General features: G+C 57.1%; 1 protein-coding gene across 2 annotated transcripts; it reads right to left on the bottom strand.

Annotated features, from left to right (window-relative positions):
- Window positions 82–20,036, bottom strand: STX1B (syntaxin 1B). Of its 2 annotated transcripts, none has more exons than XM_021086411.1 (10): window positions 19,868–20,036; window positions 11,432–11,506; window positions 11,124–11,223; window positions 10,920–10,994; window positions 7,185–7,258; window positions 6,667–6,775; window positions 6,396–6,469; window positions 3,770–3,907; window positions 3,567–3,677; window positions 82–3,334 (listed from the first exon to the last, which is right to left on the bottom strand). In XM_021086411.1, exons 1-10 carry the CDS (start codon window positions 19,895–19,897, stop codon window positions 3,254–3,256), a joined length of 867 nt encoding a protein of 288 aa, XP_020942070.1. In that variant the 5' UTR covers window positions 19,898–20,036; the 3' UTR covers window positions 82–3,253. The 2 variants fall into 2 exon arrangements, with proteins under 2 accessions (XP_020942070.1, XP_013843168.2); XM_013987714.2 differs by lacking the exon at window positions 19,868–20,036 and adding an exon at window positions 13,627–14,427.

The raw sequence follows: 20,181 nt of genomic DNA, 5'->3' as shown, positions 1-20,181 counted from the left end.
CCGGCCGGCCTCCCGCCTTGTCTCCCCGGCCCCACGGCGCCTGCCCCGCGTGGGGACAGAAGGAAGTGAGCACGCAGCACACCCGCTGTTGGATTGGTTGCTATTTCTCCCATCCCACGGGGCCCGACCCGGCCCGGGGTGGGGGTGGGGGGCTCTGGGGACAGGACATGCAGGGCTGGGGCGGGGGCAGAATTTTCCTGTGTTTTATCCATTTGCAACTTGGTCACCAATAGAGAGAAATGGGACTCTGAGGGCTAACAGGAGAGAGTGGCCTGGCTCTGGGCCCCCAGCCAGGCCCCAGGAGTCCTGTCCCCTCCGAGGAGGAGAGGGAAAGAGCTCTAGAAACCAACGGAGAAACAGAAGGGGCAGGGGCTCATGTCAGCAAACACGGCTACATCACGTGACACGCCAGCGACACAGAAACACACGCCAACGCACACGGCTGCACAGCAGGCAGGGGGGCGGGTGGGGGAGGAGGGAGCCGGGGGCCACCCATCTTGTCCTCTGCGGGGCAGGCTGGGGGTGGGGCAGGGTGAATGCATAGAACACATCATGTAGGCACGCTCAAGGCGTGGCAAGAGCGTGCATCAACCCACAGGCATATGGGATGGACACGCGGTGTGCTTCGTGAGAGGCAGGGCTCCGGAGAAGAGGGGAGGGGAAGCAGCGAGCCCTGGCCAGGCCCAGGACCACCCACGGGGCACACAGGGGCGTGACGGTGGTAGGCGCGTGGCAGGCGGGCAGCACACCCTTGTCTGAGAACATGTGGAAGACACCAGCCCCCAGACGACATGCCAGGGCACATACAGACACGACAGCTGACAAGCAAACACACCCTGTGATGTGCGGGACTTGGAAAAGCTGGGGTAGAGCAGACTCTCGGGGAATCCTCTGGTCCAACTGAGGCCCAGAGATGGGCAGCTACAGGCCTGCTACCCCTCAAGGAGGCAGCAGCAGCATCCTTCCAGCCAGGGCTCCACCCTTCTCCTTGTGGCCCCAAGGCTGTGGGAATTCCAGAAACACCTGGGCTGAAAGGGTGTCCTGGCTGGGTGGCAGGAAGGAAAGAGGGCAGGATTTGGGGGTGCTGGGACCTGCTCTGACGACCCCAAAGAAGCCCGAGTGGGAGTGGGAGGGCTGCCCTCAGACACAGGGGCAAACCTAGCGTGAGCTTCCCTCCTCAGGACAGCCCGCCTCGGGGATTCTGTAAATACACCGGCCACACACAGGCAGGGCCCAGCCAGGTAGGGAAGAGGTTGCCTCTCTGAGCTGGCGGGGGTGGGAGGTGGGGGGCGGGTAGGGTATTATGTTCCAGAAGGTCACACCTGCATTGTCTCTCTCTTCCTCTCAGGCTCACACACACGCACACACACACACACACACACTTCACGTATATAGCGACTCCAGAAAACGATCTGCACTCACAGCCGGGCCCTCCCCCCAGTGCACACATACACCGCACCCAGGGCAGGACGCATTCTTGTACATGGGTGTTCCATCCTGTGGGTCCACGTTCCTGGGCCAATGGTGTGGGAGGCTTCTAGACACTGTCCTTTGCCCACGGACCTCCCACCTGCCACCAAACGCACAAACCCACCCATGGGTGTGTTGTCTACGCGGCAGGGGAGGAGCTGGCCCCTTCCTCAACCTCAGACACCCAGGCCTGGGTCCTACCCTCAGTCTCACCCTGCGGAGGAACAGCTGTTGCTGACATTTCAGCAGATGTGTCCAGGGCACGGGCCCCAGCGCTTGGCCCGCTCCCGAATGTCTAAAAGAAACAATTCCTGAAACCCAAGGTCCCTGAGGCAAAGTCCAGAGCATCCTCGGGGCAGCGGGGACCATGACGGCCCCCCCAGCACTGAGGTTAGTACTCAAGAATGCGCTCATCCCCAGTCCGCCTGGGGCAGCCCTTGACATTCCCCTTATAGTGACGTCTCCAAAAAAGCCCTCCTAGGAGACACTCGAGTGCAGGCCAGTACAGGCGTCATGCCACGCCACGCCCGTGTCAGCATGTGCCGTGCGTGTGTGCAGGCGTGTGCCTGGGTGTGGTCGCATCCGCCGTGGCAGGGAGAGCGCACTGAAGTGTCCCAGCTTCCACACGCGGAGGCCTGTCCTCCCAAAGAGACAGACACAGAAATGCCTCTGGCCTTTGTGCACGGGGGCGCCAACCACACAGGGCAGGAAGCCCCAGTTGCACAAAGTGGATGCAGCAGGGTGTGGCCATACCAGATAGCGGTCAGCAGGTCTGGGGAGAGAGGGAGGGGCAAATAATCCGGATGAACAAGCCTGGATGGGGCACACGTTCTTTTAGATGTGTGTCCGTATAAAACAGGGGGCAGAAGCTCACTATGTAGAAACCCTCTACACACACACACACACACACACACACACACACACGTCTTTCACATCACCTGCTGGGGGAAATGCACACAGACATAGAGACTAAGCTAGGTGATTTACATGTGTGTGCTTCCACTCGCCTTGGTTGGATTCCACACGCGAGCACACTCACACGCTAACCAGGACGCATGCCAGCCCTGGGCCGGGGGCGGTGACTCAGCCAGGAGGGTTTGCTCTACGTCACTCTGGGGTGTCTGCCGTGGCCCGTGTGTATTTGGGCCCACCTGCGGCCTCTGGGAATGTGAGTGTGAGCATCTGTACACTCACAAACTGCCACATCTGGAGCCGACATGGGGGAGGAGGTGCTGCGGCACTGGAGTCACACGTTTGAACACAAAATTCCACATACACAAACTGTGTGTCCATGGATCCATGGCCACACACACAGAGACACACACACACCCCCGCCTATTCACAGAAGACAGAGCGAGGCTTGGTGGGCTGCGGTGTCACACCTGGTCACAGTCCACACAACAAGCCAGGCGAAGGGGGCAAAGCTCAGACAACACACAGACGAGGTGAGGGGCAAAGAGGGTGATCTGGTGCTTCTACACACGTGTACACACACACACACACACACACACACACACGCTGGGGTGTCCACACGTCTCGAGCATGTGCTGGCGGCATGCTTGTTGGTGTGCATGTGTAATCACGCCTGCTGCTATCTTCGTGCGGGGGCGGGGTGGTCCATGGGGGGGAGGTCCAGGGACTCCAGGGTCTGACCGGGGGAAAGGGGGGGCTGCCTGGGTCTGTCTCGGGGGTGAGCCTGGAGCAGGGGATGGAGTGAAGGGGTGGGGGGGGTATTGCTCCCGATGTGGTGGGGGAGGGCCTGGGAGGGGGAGGGGTGGGGGGCCTACAAGCCCAGCGTCCCCCCGATGGACGACGCCAAGACCACCCCCAGCACCACACAACAAATGATGATCATGATTTTCTTCTGCGGGCAGGAAGGGCGAGAGGGCCGAGGAGGGAGCAGCGGAGAGAGGGGGAGAGAGACACACCGACAGACAGACAGGAGGGGGTAAGGACAAAAGAAGAGGGGAGAGAAAACAGAGAAAGGAAGCGGTCAGAACCAGAGGGAGGCCTCCATCCCTCGCCTCGGCCCGGCCCGAGCCCCGCCCCGCCCGCTCGGCTCCAGCCCACCTGCCCACGGGCCCGCCCCGGCTCACCCTCCGGGCCTTGCTCTGATATTTCACAGCTTTCTTGGTGTCGGACACGGCTCGCTCCACGTAGTCCACGGAATGCTCCACGTTGTACTCAATGCGGTCGATCATCTCGCCCTGCGCCGGAGGAGATGCGCGTCGGAAGGGGCGGGGCCCGCGCTGGGAGCCGGCGGCCCGCGCGCGCCGACGGTGGCCGGGGCAGTACCTACCTGGCTCTCCACGAGCATGGCCATGTCCACGAACATGTCGTGCAGCTCGCGGATGCTGGTTTCCAGCTTGATGATCTCGTTGTGCCTCGTCTCGATTTCATTCAGGGCCTGCTTCGTCATCTGCGAGTCCATTTTGATCTAGGGTGATGGGAGGCGGGGGTGTGTTAGAGGGGAGAGAGGTGGCAGAACCCCCTTCACTCCTGGAAGAGCCTGGATTCTACAGTAAGAGCATCTGGGTTCGAATCCGGCTGGCATTTACTAGCTGTAACCATGAGCAAAGTGTCCCACCTCTCTGAGCCTCAGTATCCCCACCTAGGAAATAGGGATACTAACAGGGCCCACCTCACAGAGTTGTGTGAAGTTTTTATTTTATTTTTTTGTCTTTTTAGGGCCACACCCATGGCATATGGAGGTTCCCAGGCTAGGGATCCAATCAGAGCTGCAGCCACCAGCCTATGCCACAGCCACAGCCACACAGGATCTGAGCCGCGTCTGCGACCTACACCACAGCTCAGGGCAATGCCAGATTCTTAACCACTGAGCAAGGCCAGGGATCGAACCCGTGTCCTCATGGATGCTAGTCAGGTTCCTTAACCGCTGAGCCATGACAGGAACTCCTAGTTGTGTGAAGATTAAATGAGCTCGTATGTACTGGTCGATTAGAATAGTACCTGGCACACCAGAAGCACTAAAGAGAAGTCTTAAATTATAAGAAGCAAAACTTGTCCTCAGCCCAGGGCTGCCTCAGTGACACACACCAGGGAAGCCCTGGGGAGGGAGGCAAGGGTCCAGGGTCCCCACCAGGATTGGGGGCTGCATCTGGTCAAAGGCAGAGAGGATAATGGAAGGGGACAAAGCAGGAGGAAAGTGAGGCAGGAGGAAAGTGAGCCAGCAGGAAAGGAGGCCCAGATGAGAAGGCGGTGTGTCCAAGGGCTCTGGAGTGCCCAGGATGTGGGGTGGGGACAAGTAAGGAAACGCCCTGCAGTCCTCAAGAGTCAGTGGGAGAGAGACACTAACCCACAATCAGATTTACCTCCTCCGCACAGAGGCCAGAGCACTCACTTTCCTAACCACTCACAGCTTAGACCACATCGAGCCACTCCTTTTTTTTTTTTTTTTTTTTTTTTTTTTTTTTGCTTTTTAGGGCCACACATGCAGCACATAGAAGTTCCCAGGCTAGAGGTCAAATTGGAGTTACAGCTGCCAGCCCACGCCACAGCCACAGCAATGGCAAGCTGCATCTGCAACCTACACCACAGCTCACAACAATGCCACAGCTTACAATGCCAGATCTTTAACCCACTGAGCGAGGCCAGGGACCAAACAAACCTGCATCCTCATGAATGCGAGTCGGATTCGTTACCATTAAGCCACAACGGGAACTCCTCAAGCCACGCTTCTGCTCTAAAACCCTCCAGGGCTCATGGCTACCCACAGGCTACACCCTCTTGCCTCAGCAAGTCAAGGCCCCATCACCCTTTTTGCCCTCATCTCCCCACATCATAAGAGCCCAGCGGCTCTTTGGCAAGTGGTCCACTCTCCCTGTCTTGGTTCAGTCTGTTCCCTTTGTCCTGAATGTCCTTTGCCCATCTCCCCGAGTCCAAAGGCACACAGCCCAAGGCCACTTCTCCCAGGAAGGCTTTCCTGACTCTAGACGTTAACTACTGCCTTGGACTGTCTGCATCTTGTTCAGCCCTCAGGCAAGGTACCGACAACCCTGCATTGTAATGATGGGTTTCCACTGTAGTGATGGTGGGTTAAGTGGCAGGAATTGGCTCCATCTCCTTAGAACCACTCAGCAGGTGTCCCTCCACTCTCAGACAGACAGACAGACAGCCTGGACAGAGCTGTTTGGGAGAGTGCCAGCCTAACTGGCCCATTATCAAATTGCTCAAAGCTCATTTAACAAAAATCAATTTGCTGAAAAAACGACTTGCTGAAAATGGCTAGACTGTCACTGAACATACTTTAACCCTGGTCTAGAAACCTTAAGAAGAGTCATTCTGCCACCAGCAGCAGAAAGAGAGACAGACTGGTCAGGCTAGGGCAAAAGTCAAGAAAGAGAAAGGAGAACTACAGCTGGGGAAAGCCCGTCAATTTCACATACAAGATGACAAGGACAGGGCAGTGTGCAAAACTCAAGCAAAACTAAAACTGGTTTTAAAAAAAAATCCTCAAAATGTGGGCATATTAGTCATTTGGTGAAATGACCCACTTCAGTCAGGAGTGGAGTATCTCACTGCTGAAGGGTCCCTGACTGTGAATTCAAATCCTGGCTCTGCCCATAGCTGTGTGGCCTTGGCAAATGATTTAAGCTCTTTGGGTCAGACTTCCTTATCTGTGACACGCGGCTTCCTCAGAAGCTAGTGGCGAGGACTAAATGAATTTAGTAGGTAAACGTCAATCTGTACAGTACTTGGAACAGTGCCTGGCAACCTACTGTTTGCCATTTTTATGAAGTTACCTTCCTGCTCTGCCCCCATGGAATTCCCCAGTTCCAGGTCCAGACTTCCCGATTCTGGGTATTCCAGGGCGGACCCAGGACCTTGAATTCGGCCTCAGCTTGGGGAAGAAAGGTCAATGCCTTCCAAAAACAGACTCCCCACCCCACCCACGTGGGGCTCACATCATCCGTGAAGATGGCCAGCTTCCCGCTCTCCAGCATGTCCTCCAGTTCTTCATTGGTTGTGGTCCTTCCAGCTGTGGGGAGAAAGGACTCCCTGCTCAGGGACTGGGACAGACTGGGGGCCTAAGGTGATCGGATGTGATGCAGCAGGGACCCAGGAGCCCATCCTCCCATCCAGCCTTAGGCCGGGCACCCCCTCCGTGGAGAGGAAGGGCCTGGAAGGAGTATGGGGCAGATCTGGGGAGTTTGGGGAGGGCGGTGTCACACGCACTGATCTCCAGCTGCCGCTGGATCCGGTCCTTGCAGCGGTCCCGATACTTGGACTGGGTCGCGTTATATTCAGTCATTACTTCCACGAACTTCCGGGAGAGTGTGGAGTGCTGGGGCGGGGGTCCAGACACATCAGGAGGCAGCGGGTGGAGACCAAGAAGGAAAGGAGTGGGCAGGAAGGGCTGAGTTAGACCACAGCCTCTTCTTCAGCTCACGCCATGATCTCAACCCCGCTCAAGGGCGCCGTCCGGTACCCCCAGCACCCCCATCCTACGCCCAAACCATCATCCAAAGCCCTGGCTAAGGCACCGAGATGTCGCCGGGTTCCGCCCTCCGCTGTAGCCCCGCCCCAAGCCCCGCCCCCGCCCAGGCTCCTCCCTGGCCACGCCCCTCACTTGTGCCGGCTCTGGCCCGCCCACCCCCAACCCGCAGAGCTCCAGCCAGGGCTCCTCCCCTGCCGGGTCCGGTGCGGTCCGTTTCCAGCCCCGACCCTGACGGTACCGGCCCGCCGCCACCTACCTGGGTCTTGCGGATGCGCAGGTCGGCGGAGGAACGATTCAGCCCCTCTTCCTGTTCGATGCTTTGCTCGATCGCTAAAGGAGAGAGGATGCAGTGACGGGCGGGCAGGAGACCTGGGGCATGTGGGGCAGGGGTCTGGGACGCACGTAGAGTCGATACCCCGACGGAGGCCCCAGGCCCGTGAACAGATAGATGTCACACCCAGGCGAGGGCAGACAGTAAAGACTCCAAGGTCTTCCAAAGCAGGAAGCCGGGGGATAAAGGGACAAATGTTTGAGGGAATCCCGAAGGCAGGTAGGAGGGGAGACTGAGAGTCAGTGGGTCACCAGACAGAAGGGGTCTATTTGTTCCGGCGGGAAAGTCCCACAGCTGTAACGCCTGCCCCCGCCCCCCAGTCCACATTCTCTGTATGAGGGCCTCTCCACTTCCTACGGCCTCTTTTTTTTTAATTTTTTGCTTTTTTTGCTTCTTAGGACCGCACCCACGGCATGTGGAGGTTCCCAGGCTAGGGGTCTAATCGGAGCTACAGCTGCCAGCCTACACCACAGCCACGCCAGCTCCCAGCCGCCGCGTCTGCCACCTACACCACAGCTCAGGGCATCGCCAGATCCTTAACCCACTGAGCAAGGCCAGGCATCGAACCCGCAACCTCATGGTTCCTAGTCGGATTTGTTTCCACGGGAACTCCTCCTACAGCCTCTATAAAGGGGCAAGGAGCCCACCCTGGGATTTTTCTGTAGGAAGGCAAGAACGTTCAGGTGGGTCACATTCTAGCTGCCAACCCTTCCTTGGAAAATTCTAGGGTAAGTGGATGGATATTGCAACAGAGAAAATTGTTCTACAGCCCTGCCCTATCAGGTGATCCCTGTGCGCGGAATTCCCACTTCTAAAGGATGCTCTGGAAAAGCACACAGATTAACTGGGATTCCTGCTTCTAGATCATGCACTCTTCACGCTTACTGAGATTTTCTAAAATAGAGCTTTCGGGTAAGATCCACTGTGCTCAGAAAATGCGGCAGGGATGAATCACCAGGCCCTCTCAGACCTGGAAGGCCCTCCAGGCCATTCCTGAGAACATCCCTTCTCCCTTCCGCTGGCAGCCCTGGCGGTCTGGGGCTGGATGACACCCCAAAGCTCACCTGCCAGCCCTGGCTCAGCGGCTACAGGAAAAATCCAGGAACACAAAGCCAGGGATGTTGGAATCTCTGGCCCCAACGACTGGGATCCTATTGTCAGGCTTGGGGCTGGGGCTAGGCCCCGGAGGAAGGGATCCTTTACAGGGTCTGACTTCTCACAGTAATCTTAGGAGTTGCGTGACGGCAGCCCTTGTCTTAGAAACTGAGGTTGAAAGGGGTAAAGCAACTCATCTCAAGGTTACACACAGAGCTGGAGCTCGTGCCATCACAGAGCTGGAGAAAGATGGCGAGGAAGACAATCGTCTCTTTTTTTCTGGAGCTCTAGAAGGTCAGCTTCTCTAAGCCATTACCACGATTCCTAGCTGCTTTCTTTTTTAAATACACTTCTTACTAATTTTATTTATTTATTTATTTTTGTCTCTTTTTGTCTTTTTAGGGCAGCACCCATGGCATATGGAGGTTCCCAGGCTAGGGGTCCAGTCAGCAGTACAGCTGCCAGCCTATGCCACAGCTCACGGCAACACCGGATCCTTAATCCACTGAGCAAGGCCAGGGAGCGAACCTGCAACCTCATGGTTCCTAGTCGGATTTGTTTCAGCTGCTCCGCGATGGGAACTCCCTTCCTAGCTTCTTTCTTTCTTTCTTTTTTTTTTTTTTTTTTTTTTTTTTTTTTTTTTTTTGGTCTTTTTGTCTTTGTTGTTGTTGTTGTTGCTATTTCTTGGGCCGCTCCCTCGGCATATGGAGGTTCCCAGGCTAGGGGTCCAATCGGAGCTGTAGCCACTGGCCTACGCCAGAGCCACAGCAACGTGGGATCCGAGCCGCGTCTGCAACCTACACCACAACTCACGGCAACGCCAGATCATTAACCCACTGAGCAAGGGCAGGGACCGAACCCGCAACCTCATGGTTCCTAGTCGGATTCGTTAACCACTGCGCCACAACAGGAACTCCCCTAGCTTCTTTCTTGGTCGATTTCTGAACTCCTAAACCCTACAGTCCTCCTCATGGTTGTCTAGAGAGGGTTAATCTCAGAGCTCAAGGGGCGCAAAGAAATCGCTGTGCCTAGGGATTTTTAAACTGTGTTCCCTGGAACCCTGGTTTTTTTGTTTTTTGGTTTTTTTTTCCTGTGTTTTCTTTTTAGGACCACACCTGCGGCATATGGAGGTTCCCAGGCTAGGGGTCGAATTGGAGCTGCAGCTGCTGTCCTACACCACAAACACAGCAATGCCAGATCCAAGCTGTGTCTGCGACCTACACCACAGCCCACAGCAACACCAGATCCTTAACCCACTGAGGGAGGCCAGGAATCAAACTCAAGTCCTCATGGATACTAGTCAGGTTCATCAGCGCTGAGCTATAAAGGGAACTCCCAGGGAACCCTGCTTCTAAGAAGGAACCTCAGGGGCTGTTGCTGGGAGTTCATAGAAGAGGAGGCCAGGCAGGTAGGGCCCTGGGTCTCCCAACTCCAGTTCGGCCCAAACAGCCTGACTTTTGTGTCTGTGTTGGAATTTGGGGTAAGAGTTCACTTGGGAAAAAAAGATTTTGCAACCAAGGAGAAAAAAAAGCCAGCTTTGAAATTGCTTCAGGAGCTCCCTGGTGGCTCACTGGGTTAAGGACCTGGCATTGTCACTGCTGTGGCGAGGACATGATCCCTGACCACGTGAACTTCCCTATGCCGCTTCAGTAGTTCTTTCTGTGCTGACGAGGAAGCTGAGGGCAGGTTACTTGTCTAGAGTGAGTTGATGATTTCCATCGCTCCCTCTGTCTGGATTTATACTTTTAGTACACTCTCCTGACTGCAAAGGGCTTACAGATCAGCACTGGAGGCTCACGCATGGCCTCCTGTTGAGTCCGAGAGGGCACAGAACCCCCGTCCTCATCTCCCCGAACCAAGGTCATTGTGCTCAGGGCCACGCATCCGACACGGCTCCTTTTCCCCAAAGCCCGGGCAAAGTGCCTTGGACAGGGTCGGTGCTTGGCAAATGTTTTCTGATGCTGAATTACCAGAGGCATACGAATGAGCATCACGGGACCACTGCTAGTCCCTTGGCACCGGCAGACAAGGAGGTTCCCAACCCACAATGCTTTGGGGGGAAGGTGGTTATTACCAGCACCCAAGTCCTTAAATTAGAGTGAATACATGAGCATTTGGCAAGTCCCTCCTGAAAGCCTGCCAGCCCCTGATGTCAGCCACACAGTCCAATCTGTCCTGAGCTAAGGATACCAATGCAGAAGCATTTGCTGAGCCCACCTACTGGGTGCTTAGCGCTATGCCGGGCACCTGTTCTAGAGAAATGAGGCCTCTGTGAAACTAAAGCCACCTGGAAGATGATTTTCCTGGTGGACCCTCATGCTGATGGAATCAGCAGAGCTCAGATGCAAATTGGACAGAAAGCCTCCTCTCCCTCATCTCCCTGTCACGTATGTATCTTTCTTCAAGGAATCTGGGGCAAGTTGAGAAATCTCGGGTTTTATGCTTTCTCACTGTTTAGGAATATGGCTCCTGGAAGTTTGCAGACATTCTTCATAGAAAGGCCTGGGTAGCCCAATGGAGGGCAGGGGTTTTTTCCCTCCTGGGTCAGGGGACGGCATGCCTCACCTTTCAACTTGGATCGAACCTTATTGGCCGTCTTCTTGATGTCTGCAGTGAGGTCCTCCAGCTCCTGTTTGGTCTCTGAGGGGAGGGGTGGAGGGGGTGAGACATGGGGTGAGACCCCAGACTCCTTCTGCCCACCGCCCCCAGGCATGCAGCAGTATCAGCAGCAGCAGCAGCAGCAGCAGCAGCAGCAGCGGCAGCACTTACTTTCATCTGGGTTGGGGGCGGCCAGGATGGCACTATGCTGTTTTTTCACTTGCTCCACATCCTCCGACAGCTTCTCAATGCAGCCCCGGATCTCTTCCACCTGGGGCAGCAAATCGGCTATACCCAGCCAAGTCGTCGGGCCAGACAAAGGGATTTCAGGGGGCTCAGTCAGGGTTCAGGGAAACGGGCCAGACCCAGAGGGGTTGGTAAGAGGCCAAGGGGTTGGAGGAGTAGAGAGTGGGGTGGGGGCAGGGGAGGGGGACCAGGAGAAGGAAGCTGTTGGCTGGGGGCCAGGGTGAGTTCTTTACCTGTTCAAAGAACTCATCCATGAAGTGGTCCCGGTCCACATGGACCACCTCCTCCTCATCATCGCTGTCTTTCGCCTGCGGGGCGGGGGCGGGGGGGGGCAAGGAAAGGCAGAGTCTGTGAGTAGTTCTGACACTTCTAGCTCTAGGCTCGGAGCAAGGGTGTCCTGGGAAGGGCCACCTGCATGGGGCCAGGGCACCGAGCAGTCACAATCAATACTGGAATACTGGCTATCTCATGGCACAGGGTCCTGGCGGCCGGGTAGCGGACAGTGCAAAGGACACCTTGGAGAGACTCAGCCAGAGGCACCCTTTCAGGGACGGAAGTGGTCCTGTGAGTGCGGTCACCCTGGAGGCTTGCGGCGCTCTGGACAGCGGCTTTAATCAACCAGTATGGAAGTATTCTGATGTTATGACAACCAGCTAAATGTCAGCCTTGTAGGAGTTGGCTCTGCGCTGGGAGAAGGGGTCTGGGATGGAGCCCCAGGAGTCTGGCGCCCCCACCATCCCCCACAGCCACTCCTGCCCGGCCTCACTTTGCTCCCTTCTCTTCCCCTTCAGCCTCCGACCCGACCAGCCACGTCCCCTAGGCAAGGTCACTGCACTGCCAGCGGCAGGCACCAAGCTAAGCAGGCACAGTCAGGCCCGGGGAGGGCGGGATGAGAGACACAGGCAGCACCCCGACCTCCCTCCTCCGCCCCACTCTCCCCTCCACCCCCCCACCCCTCCCTGCTGACTCTCCTCCGTGTATTCATTTGCCTTCATCCAGCCTCTCCCAACTTCACACCCACCGACTCTCACTTGCTTGGATTTTCCAGTTGCAACCTGCAGCTGCTCAGCCCTCCACCCCCAGGGCTCAGAGACACAAAGGGATTCACCCACCCATACCGCCACCGCCGCCACCAGACAGACCAGTGACAGAGACAGAAGGGCTGACACACAAGGCGCACAGAAATAGGGCCGCTGACACCCACACCAAGATACACTGATGTGCTGACGTTCAGCCGCACACAGACCCACGGCAAACCTGCCTGCTGACACGTGTGGACACACAGACATGCGCCAGCCGCCCGGGACATTTGGGCGGGCCCTCTGGGGCTGTTCTCCCAGCCCCTCTGAGCCTCTGCTGGGGAAGAGGAATGGGGGGGCAGGGAGGGCTCCCCATGGCTCCACACTCCCGACTCAAGACCCTTCTCTGCTTGGAACAGCAAAAGCCGAGCCCATCAAGCTTAATTACATCTAGAGCCCTAATCAGTCTGGATGGAAATTGAAACGGTTCACCCTGATTTCCAGAAAAACCCCAGCCAAAACTCAGACTCTCACGACCAAAGCCCAAATCAAATCGAGACAGGATCCGAACAGTGTCTAGTGGGCGTGTTGCCAGTTGAGATCTAAAGAGAAGAGCGACCGGGTCCGAGCAGATCGCAGACAGGACCTGACAGAAAGCAGACAGCAGCTCCGGACGAACCAGACTCGGTGCAGACAGATCGCAGACAGCTCAGATCGAACCTAGACAGGGCCAGATGGGCCGTAGATGCCATCGAAACAGCCAAGGGAACTTGGAATCGGAGGGCCGCGTGAGCCCAGAGTCATCCAGCCGGACTCCCACAAAGGCACCCCTGCTTCCTGCCCAAGCCCCACTGAGCTCAGATGGTCCCCAGGGATCCTCCCCACACGCGTCAGAGAACCTGTTCAGCACTTATATTTACCCTCCAACCGTCTCCTGGGAAAGCGAGGCGCCTGTGTTATCTGCCCACAGCTGCCAGAAGCCGGGGTAGCACCGTGGGGACCTCTGGCTTCTCAAACCTCTGTCTGACAGGAAACCACAAACAGACCTGGGTCCCAAGAGGCTCCAGGATGCTCAGCTCACCTCTGAGGACCCCACCGGCCTCCCATGATGTTCCACCCTCAAAAAGCCAGCTGCCCCATGAGGTCCTCTCCTCCTGGAGCTAAAAGCCATGCCTCTGTCACTTCTCTGCCTTCAAGCACTCAGCCCTTGGCCCGACTGCCCACAGGGCATGAGGCCTCTCACTGGTCCGGGGGCCTGGGAACTGTCCTATCCGCTGTCTTCTTCCCTTTCCCAGGCTGACTTAAGACTCTCTCAAGTCTCTCTCCCCTGTGGTTCCCAGGGCCCAGCCTCGATGCTGCTGGGGGCACATCCGGCTGCCTGTTTATCTGCCCTTGAGAGGCAAGGCTACCTGTACTGGGCGTAGCGATGACGGGCAGCTGAGAACGCAAACCCTCTACACTCTCCAGATGCTCTGACGTCTCTAATCCTGTCTGATCCTCACCATCTGAGCCCTCGAGAAAAGCTGTCCCCATTTCACAGATGAAGGAACAGGAGGGCAGAGGGGGAAGAGGAAGGACTTGCTCAAGGGCACTGGGGCTGAAAGGGGCCAGGAAACCAGAGGCATCTCAGACCTGCCTCCTCCCACGTGTCCCTTCTGAGGCCTGAAACCAGGCCGCCTCCTACTGGTGACTCGGCCACCAGCCACGTCCCCTCCCGACAAGGCCCAATCTGGGCGAGGCTCTGCTTTGCGCCCTGAGCCGCTAGCAAAACATTCGTGTTTGATGGCACCTCTGGCCATAGGTCATGCCGTCTTGTTATCTCATTTAATCTTCATTAAAACTCTGTAAGGACCATTGGTCAACATAGTTATAACTGCGGCATGTGTACAGGATTTTATAACGTTCCATGTGCACGGCGTTTGTTTATCCATTTCATGCTTACAAAGGCGCCCTTGGATAGATGGGGAACCTGCGTCCCCAAGAGGCTTAAGAGTTTGCCCAGGTCCGTGGCTGGAAGGCCACACGCCTTCTTCCCTCTGAGCCTCAGCCCCTGTGTTTATTGAATGGCAATCCAGTCCTCCCCACACTGTGGGCGGGAGGAGGCAGTAAGACCAGGCAGGAAAAATGCCTGATGCTGCCAGCGAGAATAAATGCTCGGTGAGCGCTGGCTGTCATCCACGTTACAGATGAGGAAACGGGCTCGGAGAGGTTGCCTGACCCGCCTGCCAGTAAATAAGGCCAGAGGTGGCACAGCAGACAGGGCCAGAGGTGAACTGGCTGGTGCTCCCTCTCGGGCTCTTTCCACGCGGCCCCTCTATTCCTTCCTGGCCCCAAAAGAGTCGGCGCTGCTCTTGAGGCTGGGGTGGAAAAGCAGGGAGAGGTGCCAGGCTGCAGGAAGGGCCCAGCCTGGAAGCCAGGCGCTCTCGCCTCTGGTGGACCTGCTAGGGGACTCCAGGCAAGGCTCAGCCCCTCCCTGGGCTCATCGGTGGCACAGGTGCTCTGCTCTGAGCGGTGCCCGTTTCCTAAGGAGCACCGCCTCCATTTCTGGAAGAAGCTGGCCTGAAAAGAAAGCCGGCTGTGGGCAAACGAGACCAGCTCGGAAGAGACGATCAGAGGTGCCCCCATCCACCCTCTGGACAGTCCCAGCCTCCATGTCCTCATGTGAAAAATGAAGACAAGAAGAGTGATCTCCACCTGACACGTGGGTGCTGATGGCCACGAGGGCCCTGCATTTCTCCTTTAACCCTTACAGCCGCTCCATGAAGTAGGTAGTATTCTTATTCCCCTTGGGCAGACGAGGCAGGCAGAGATTTGGGGTTTGGTTTCTGTCCTTTTTTAGGGCCTTGCCATGGCATATGGAGGTTTCCAGGCTAGGGGTTGAACTGGAGCTATAACTGCCAAGCCTACACCACAGCTACAGCAACGCCAGATCCTTAAGCCCCCGAGCGAGGCCAGGGATCGAACCTGTATCCTCATGGATATTAGTTGGAATTGTCACCACTGAGCCACCACAGGAACTCCCAAGGCAGAGAGAGATTATGTAATTTGCCCACGCTTATACGGCTGACAGGGTGGTGGCTGGATTGGAACCCAGGCACTCTGTTCATTTCAGCTCACCAACTCCTCAAGCACTCGAGAGGGTTAAACGTGAGTGTGCAGAAGCACTGGGCACCTTCTGGAATTTCCTTGAGGGAGAAGGGGGCATCAGATCCAAACCTCTAGCTTCAGGGGCCCCCATCAGAGATGCCAGGGGCTCTCTTAAGTGTGTGTGTGTGTGTGTGTCTGTCTGTGTGTGTGTGTGTGTGTGTTGGTGGTGGGGAGACAATACAGACAGATGCGTGGATAGCAGGAGAGGGACAACATGTGCCAGGGAGTCCACCAAAGTGACAGATGACAGGGTGACTGAAACAGAGGTGGAAAGAGACTGGAATTGGGTGACAGAAAAATCATAAGTGTGTGTGTGAACACATATGCATACACATGCACACAATACACAGGGGCTCACACCTGCTCCTCCGGAGCACGAGCATCCTCCCATCTAGAGGCAGCAGCCTCTCTGCACCCCCCACTTCTGTCCACCTGTCTCCCTGTCCCAGGCCTCTGCTGGCTCCCAGCATCCAGCCCAGCCCTCCCACCCTCTCTCCTCTGCCTTCCCTGTCTCCCCCGCCCCCCCAACTCCCTTCCTCATCCTCCCTCTGCCCCATCCATTCAGCTAATGAATATGTCCGATCTGCCTCAAGTTCTCTTCTGGGTGCTGCTGAGGAACAAGACACAAAGGGGTCCTGCCTCCCAGAGGCTGACGTTCCAGGGGAGGGAAGAGCAACAGGACAGGCCGGTCAGGGAGGGCCTTCTGGGAGGGGCTTGACCTCTGAGCGAAGGCCCAAGGCGTTAACTGCACCAGGACATAGAGGGACATAGAAGTCAAGGCAGAGGGAACAGCGTTCCAGGCAGAGGGAACAGCATTCAGAGAGCCCAGGAGGTGCAAAGGCCCACAGGCAGGGGGAGCTTGGTGTTTGAATAGCAGAAACAAGCCTGGCGCAGGTGGGGGATATCAGTCCATCGCCCAGGGTTCTCTTGGTCCCTGTCCGCTCTCTCCAACCCTGGGCCACTCTTTCTTTCTGTTACGTCAGGTCTGCTTTTTCTAAAGCACCTACTGTGCCCATCCCATTGGACCCAGTCCCTGCCTGCAGGTTGCATGACTTGTCCTAGAACAGCCCCCACTTTCCACCTGCCCTCAAATTGCAGCCTCCTTCACCTCAGGCCGCCCCCTCCCCTCCCCCCCAGTGCCCCCTCCCCCTCCCCCTCCTCCCCCACCTTCCCATTTCATAGCCGCCTCAAAGGCTCCAGCCCACAATGCGTCCCCTTGTGGCTTCTCTCTCCTCGAAACCTCCCTCTCATCTCACTTGCTTCCCTTCCTCTCCTCTTCAGCCCCATCCCTGGACCCACTCCTTGGACCCTGGGACACCCATCCAGCCAATGAACTCCCCATGGCAGCCTCCAGTCCAGCCCAGCACCTCCTAGTTTGCAACCAAAGGTATCTGGTGAACTGGAAACGGATAACGCTGGTTCAACCCTGGCTCAGATATTAACAGCCGTATGACTTTGGGCAAGTCAGGTTACTGCTCTAGCCCTCAATTTACCCCCAGATAAACGAGGGGTCACATCCTGCCCATCTCAGGGGGCTGATGCGAGGCTAAAGTAAGCCAATCAGCTGTGGAATAACAAATACTCATGGAGCAAGGCTGTGAACCAGGCCTCCCACTAGGCACTCCTGGCCTAGGCTCAACCTTTGGACAAGCCTCCGAAGCAGGTACCATCATGACTCCCCATTCACATATGAAGAATGTGAGGACCAGAGAGGTTAGGCCACCTGCCCAAGGTCACACAGGAAGAAGCAAAGCTAGATTTGAACCTAGACTTTCTGATTCCCCCTTCTGTGCCCTTGACCGCTATATGATAAACTCATCTGAGAATCTCTTGGGAATTCTAAAAACTGTTGGAAAAAGACAATCAGGCCTCCTGGGCCGACGTGTCCTCCCATCACTGCCTTTCCATCCCTCTCAGCCTCTCAGAGACCCCTTCCCCAGGCCTCCCACACCCTGCCCACTCTCTCCTGCCTCCCAGCCTCCTCGCTCTCAGCTCCGGTAGGGAGACCCTCGCACTCCTCGCATCTGGCAGATTCCACGCCCCCTCCCCCACCACGTGCCCTCCCAAATCTCTAGTTTTCCTGAGCAGTGACTAACACCAGAGCCATCAGCATTCACCCACCCGCTTCCCCGCTCCAAACCGCCTCCCACCTCCCCACTGGCTCCCCGCAGCACACAGGATTCTCCCCTCTGGGCAGGGGGGTCCCTGACCCACACGGATGCGGGCTCCCATCCTCCACCTTCCCTGCATCCCTGTCTTGGCCTCTTCCCTCGCCCTCTCTCCAATCACACCACTATTCCACCTCCACCTTGCCCCAACCCACTCCCCATATCTCCGGGTTTTGGATTCCTGGCATAGTCTTGGCAGCCATGGATCTGAGTTCAAATCCGAACTCCTCACGTGCTAGCCGCGTGACCTTGGGTGAGTTTTAGCCACTCTGGGCCTCAGTTACCTTCATTATGAAATGAAGCAATCTCTCAGTCTACCGACCTTACCAGGAGAGGGGCTAGTGAGATTACAGGTGGCAACCTGCTTTGGATGAAGACAGCATCATGAGTGAAGGGGAGTTTAGAGGACCAAGGCTGGAGCCTGCCTGTCTTTTATGATTGATCGATTGATTGGTTGTCTTTTTTGGGCCGCAACCGCAGCATATGGAGGTTCCCAGGCCAGGGGTCCATTCAGAGCTGGAGCCGCCGGCCTACGCCACAGCCACAGCCGTGCCAGATCCGAGCCTCGTCTGCAACCTGCACCACAGCTCACGGCAATGCCGGATCCTTAACCCACTGATCGAGGCCAGGGATCGAACCCGCATCCTCATGGATGCTAGTCGGGTTCATTAGCCGCTGAGCCACGACGGAACTCCCTGCCTGCCTTTAATTAGCTAGGTGACTTGGGTCAAGTTCACCTCTCTGGGCCTCCGTTTCCTTATCTCTGAAACGGATGATTCTCATACGAGTCTTCTAGGGTTGCTGCGAGGATTAAAATGAGTTAATATGTTCAAAACACTTAGAACAGTGTCTGGCACATGAGTGTTGGTTATTTTTATCCCTGTCATTCTCCCGATGCCTGAGTGCATATTCACTAAAAGTTTAATGAAAAAAACAAAAACCAACATTCAAAATTCCCTCCCTCAACCACCAGTTCCTCCTTCCTTCCCACCTGCCAACCCATCTCTCGTAGAGTCACCAGTCACTTGCCTCCAAGCCCCTTCCTCTTGTCTTTCTGGGACCTGGTTCCCCACCCCCCCAAATCCAGGGGGGGTCTCCAAAGACAGAGCTTTTTACTCTCTACCCCCAGTGTGGAGACTTCTCTTTCAGAGGCTGAAAAAGCAGAGACACGTGTCAACCGGGAAGATGGGAAACCCCGATTCCAGTCTGATCCTCCCACCCACCTGCTTGGTGACCTTGGGCAAGTTCCCGCCCCTCTCGAACCTCAGTTTCCTCATCTGTCAAATGGGATAACAACACCCCCCCAGGGAACAACCAACAGGCTCCTGGTCAAGTGCATCAGGCCACATCCGTTGGGGCCAGTACCTGATTAACATAACACCACAGGCCCTGAGCACACGGCAGGATCTCAGCGCTGCCTCCTCTGGCCCCGGGTCATTTCTCCAATGCCCCCAGCATCCTCCTAGTCCCAGAAAGCACGCTTGTCAGGCCCCCACGCCCCAGCCCCTCCAAACGGCAGCCTTCACTGCGGACACCAGTGCCACCCCCCTCCCCCCCGTCACCCAAACACAACCGACTGCCTGGCCGGACTCCTGGACCCAGTCCTCTTCAGGCCCGTAGACCAGGGGCCCACGTCAGCCTGCCCCGGACTGTTCAGGATGCCCCAGTTCCCCCCAGTGGAGCAGAGGCCATGTCACACAACCCAATCCCGTGGCCCTGTGCCTGGAACCTCCTTCCGGTCCCCCCTGCAGCCCCATCTCCCACCTCTGGGGTCACCCTATGTCAGGCCCTGGCCCTCTGGCTCTCTCCTGAGCGTTTCCCCCCTCCCCACGGAGAGCAACACACACACACACACACACACTCTTCATTCACTGCCAGGTGTTGGCATCTCAGTCCCAACCTGTGTCCTTCCCCACAGCAGCCCCCCAATCTGGGTCCCGCTGGGCTCAGCCTGGCCCAGTAACTGGCCACATCCTAATTCAGCAAATCTGCCCAGCGGATGAGAGTACCTTCCAATTTTCTCCTCACACTCACTCTCTCCCACCCCCAGATCAGACCCCAGGGCCATCCTGGGAATATGAGGTGTCCAGGGCCCCTGAGACCTCTCCTGCCCCCTTGTGTCTTCATGGCCTCCAACCCCTTCTAGCCACTGTCCCTAAAATGCAGGTTCATTGGAGATATCAGGTGCCTCCACATATTGGGGTCCCCCCCTGCCACCAACCTCCAGTCTCATCATTTGCCCCCCCCCCGCTTCCCAGCACCTCCCCCACTCCACCCCCACGCGCTCCCCAAATATTGGGGTCCCGCCCCCCATTTCCCCCACCGCCGAGCTCACACTCCGCAGCTCCTGAGTCCGATCCTTCATCCTGCGACGGCTCCTCCTCCTCCTCCTCCTCCGGTTCTGCCTCTGCTGCTGCTCGCTGCCTCCTGCCTCGGTGCTGGAGGCCGGAGTCTGGGGGCGCCGGGGGGCACCGGGCCGCTGGCGGGGGGCCCGCGGGCGGGGGCGGGGCCGGGGGCAGCGAGCCGAGGGCCGGGCAGGGGCAGGGGCCTGGGCCGGGCTCAGCTCTGCCCGGGCTGCGGTGGCGATGCGGCTGCGGCACAGGCTCGGATGGAGGGATGCGGGAGCTGAAGCGCGGGGAGGGGGGCGGA

This window comes from Sus scrofa, chromosome 3, assembly GCF_000003025.6.
Source record: "Sus scrofa isolate TJ Tabasco breed Duroc chromosome 3, Sscrofa11.1, whole genome shotgun sequence".
In the NCBI taxonomy this organism is placed as follows: domain Eukaryota; kingdom Metazoa; phylum Chordata; class Mammalia; order Artiodactyla; family Suidae; genus Sus; species Sus scrofa.
This window is presented reverse-complemented; position numbering and strand designations above follow the sequence as displayed.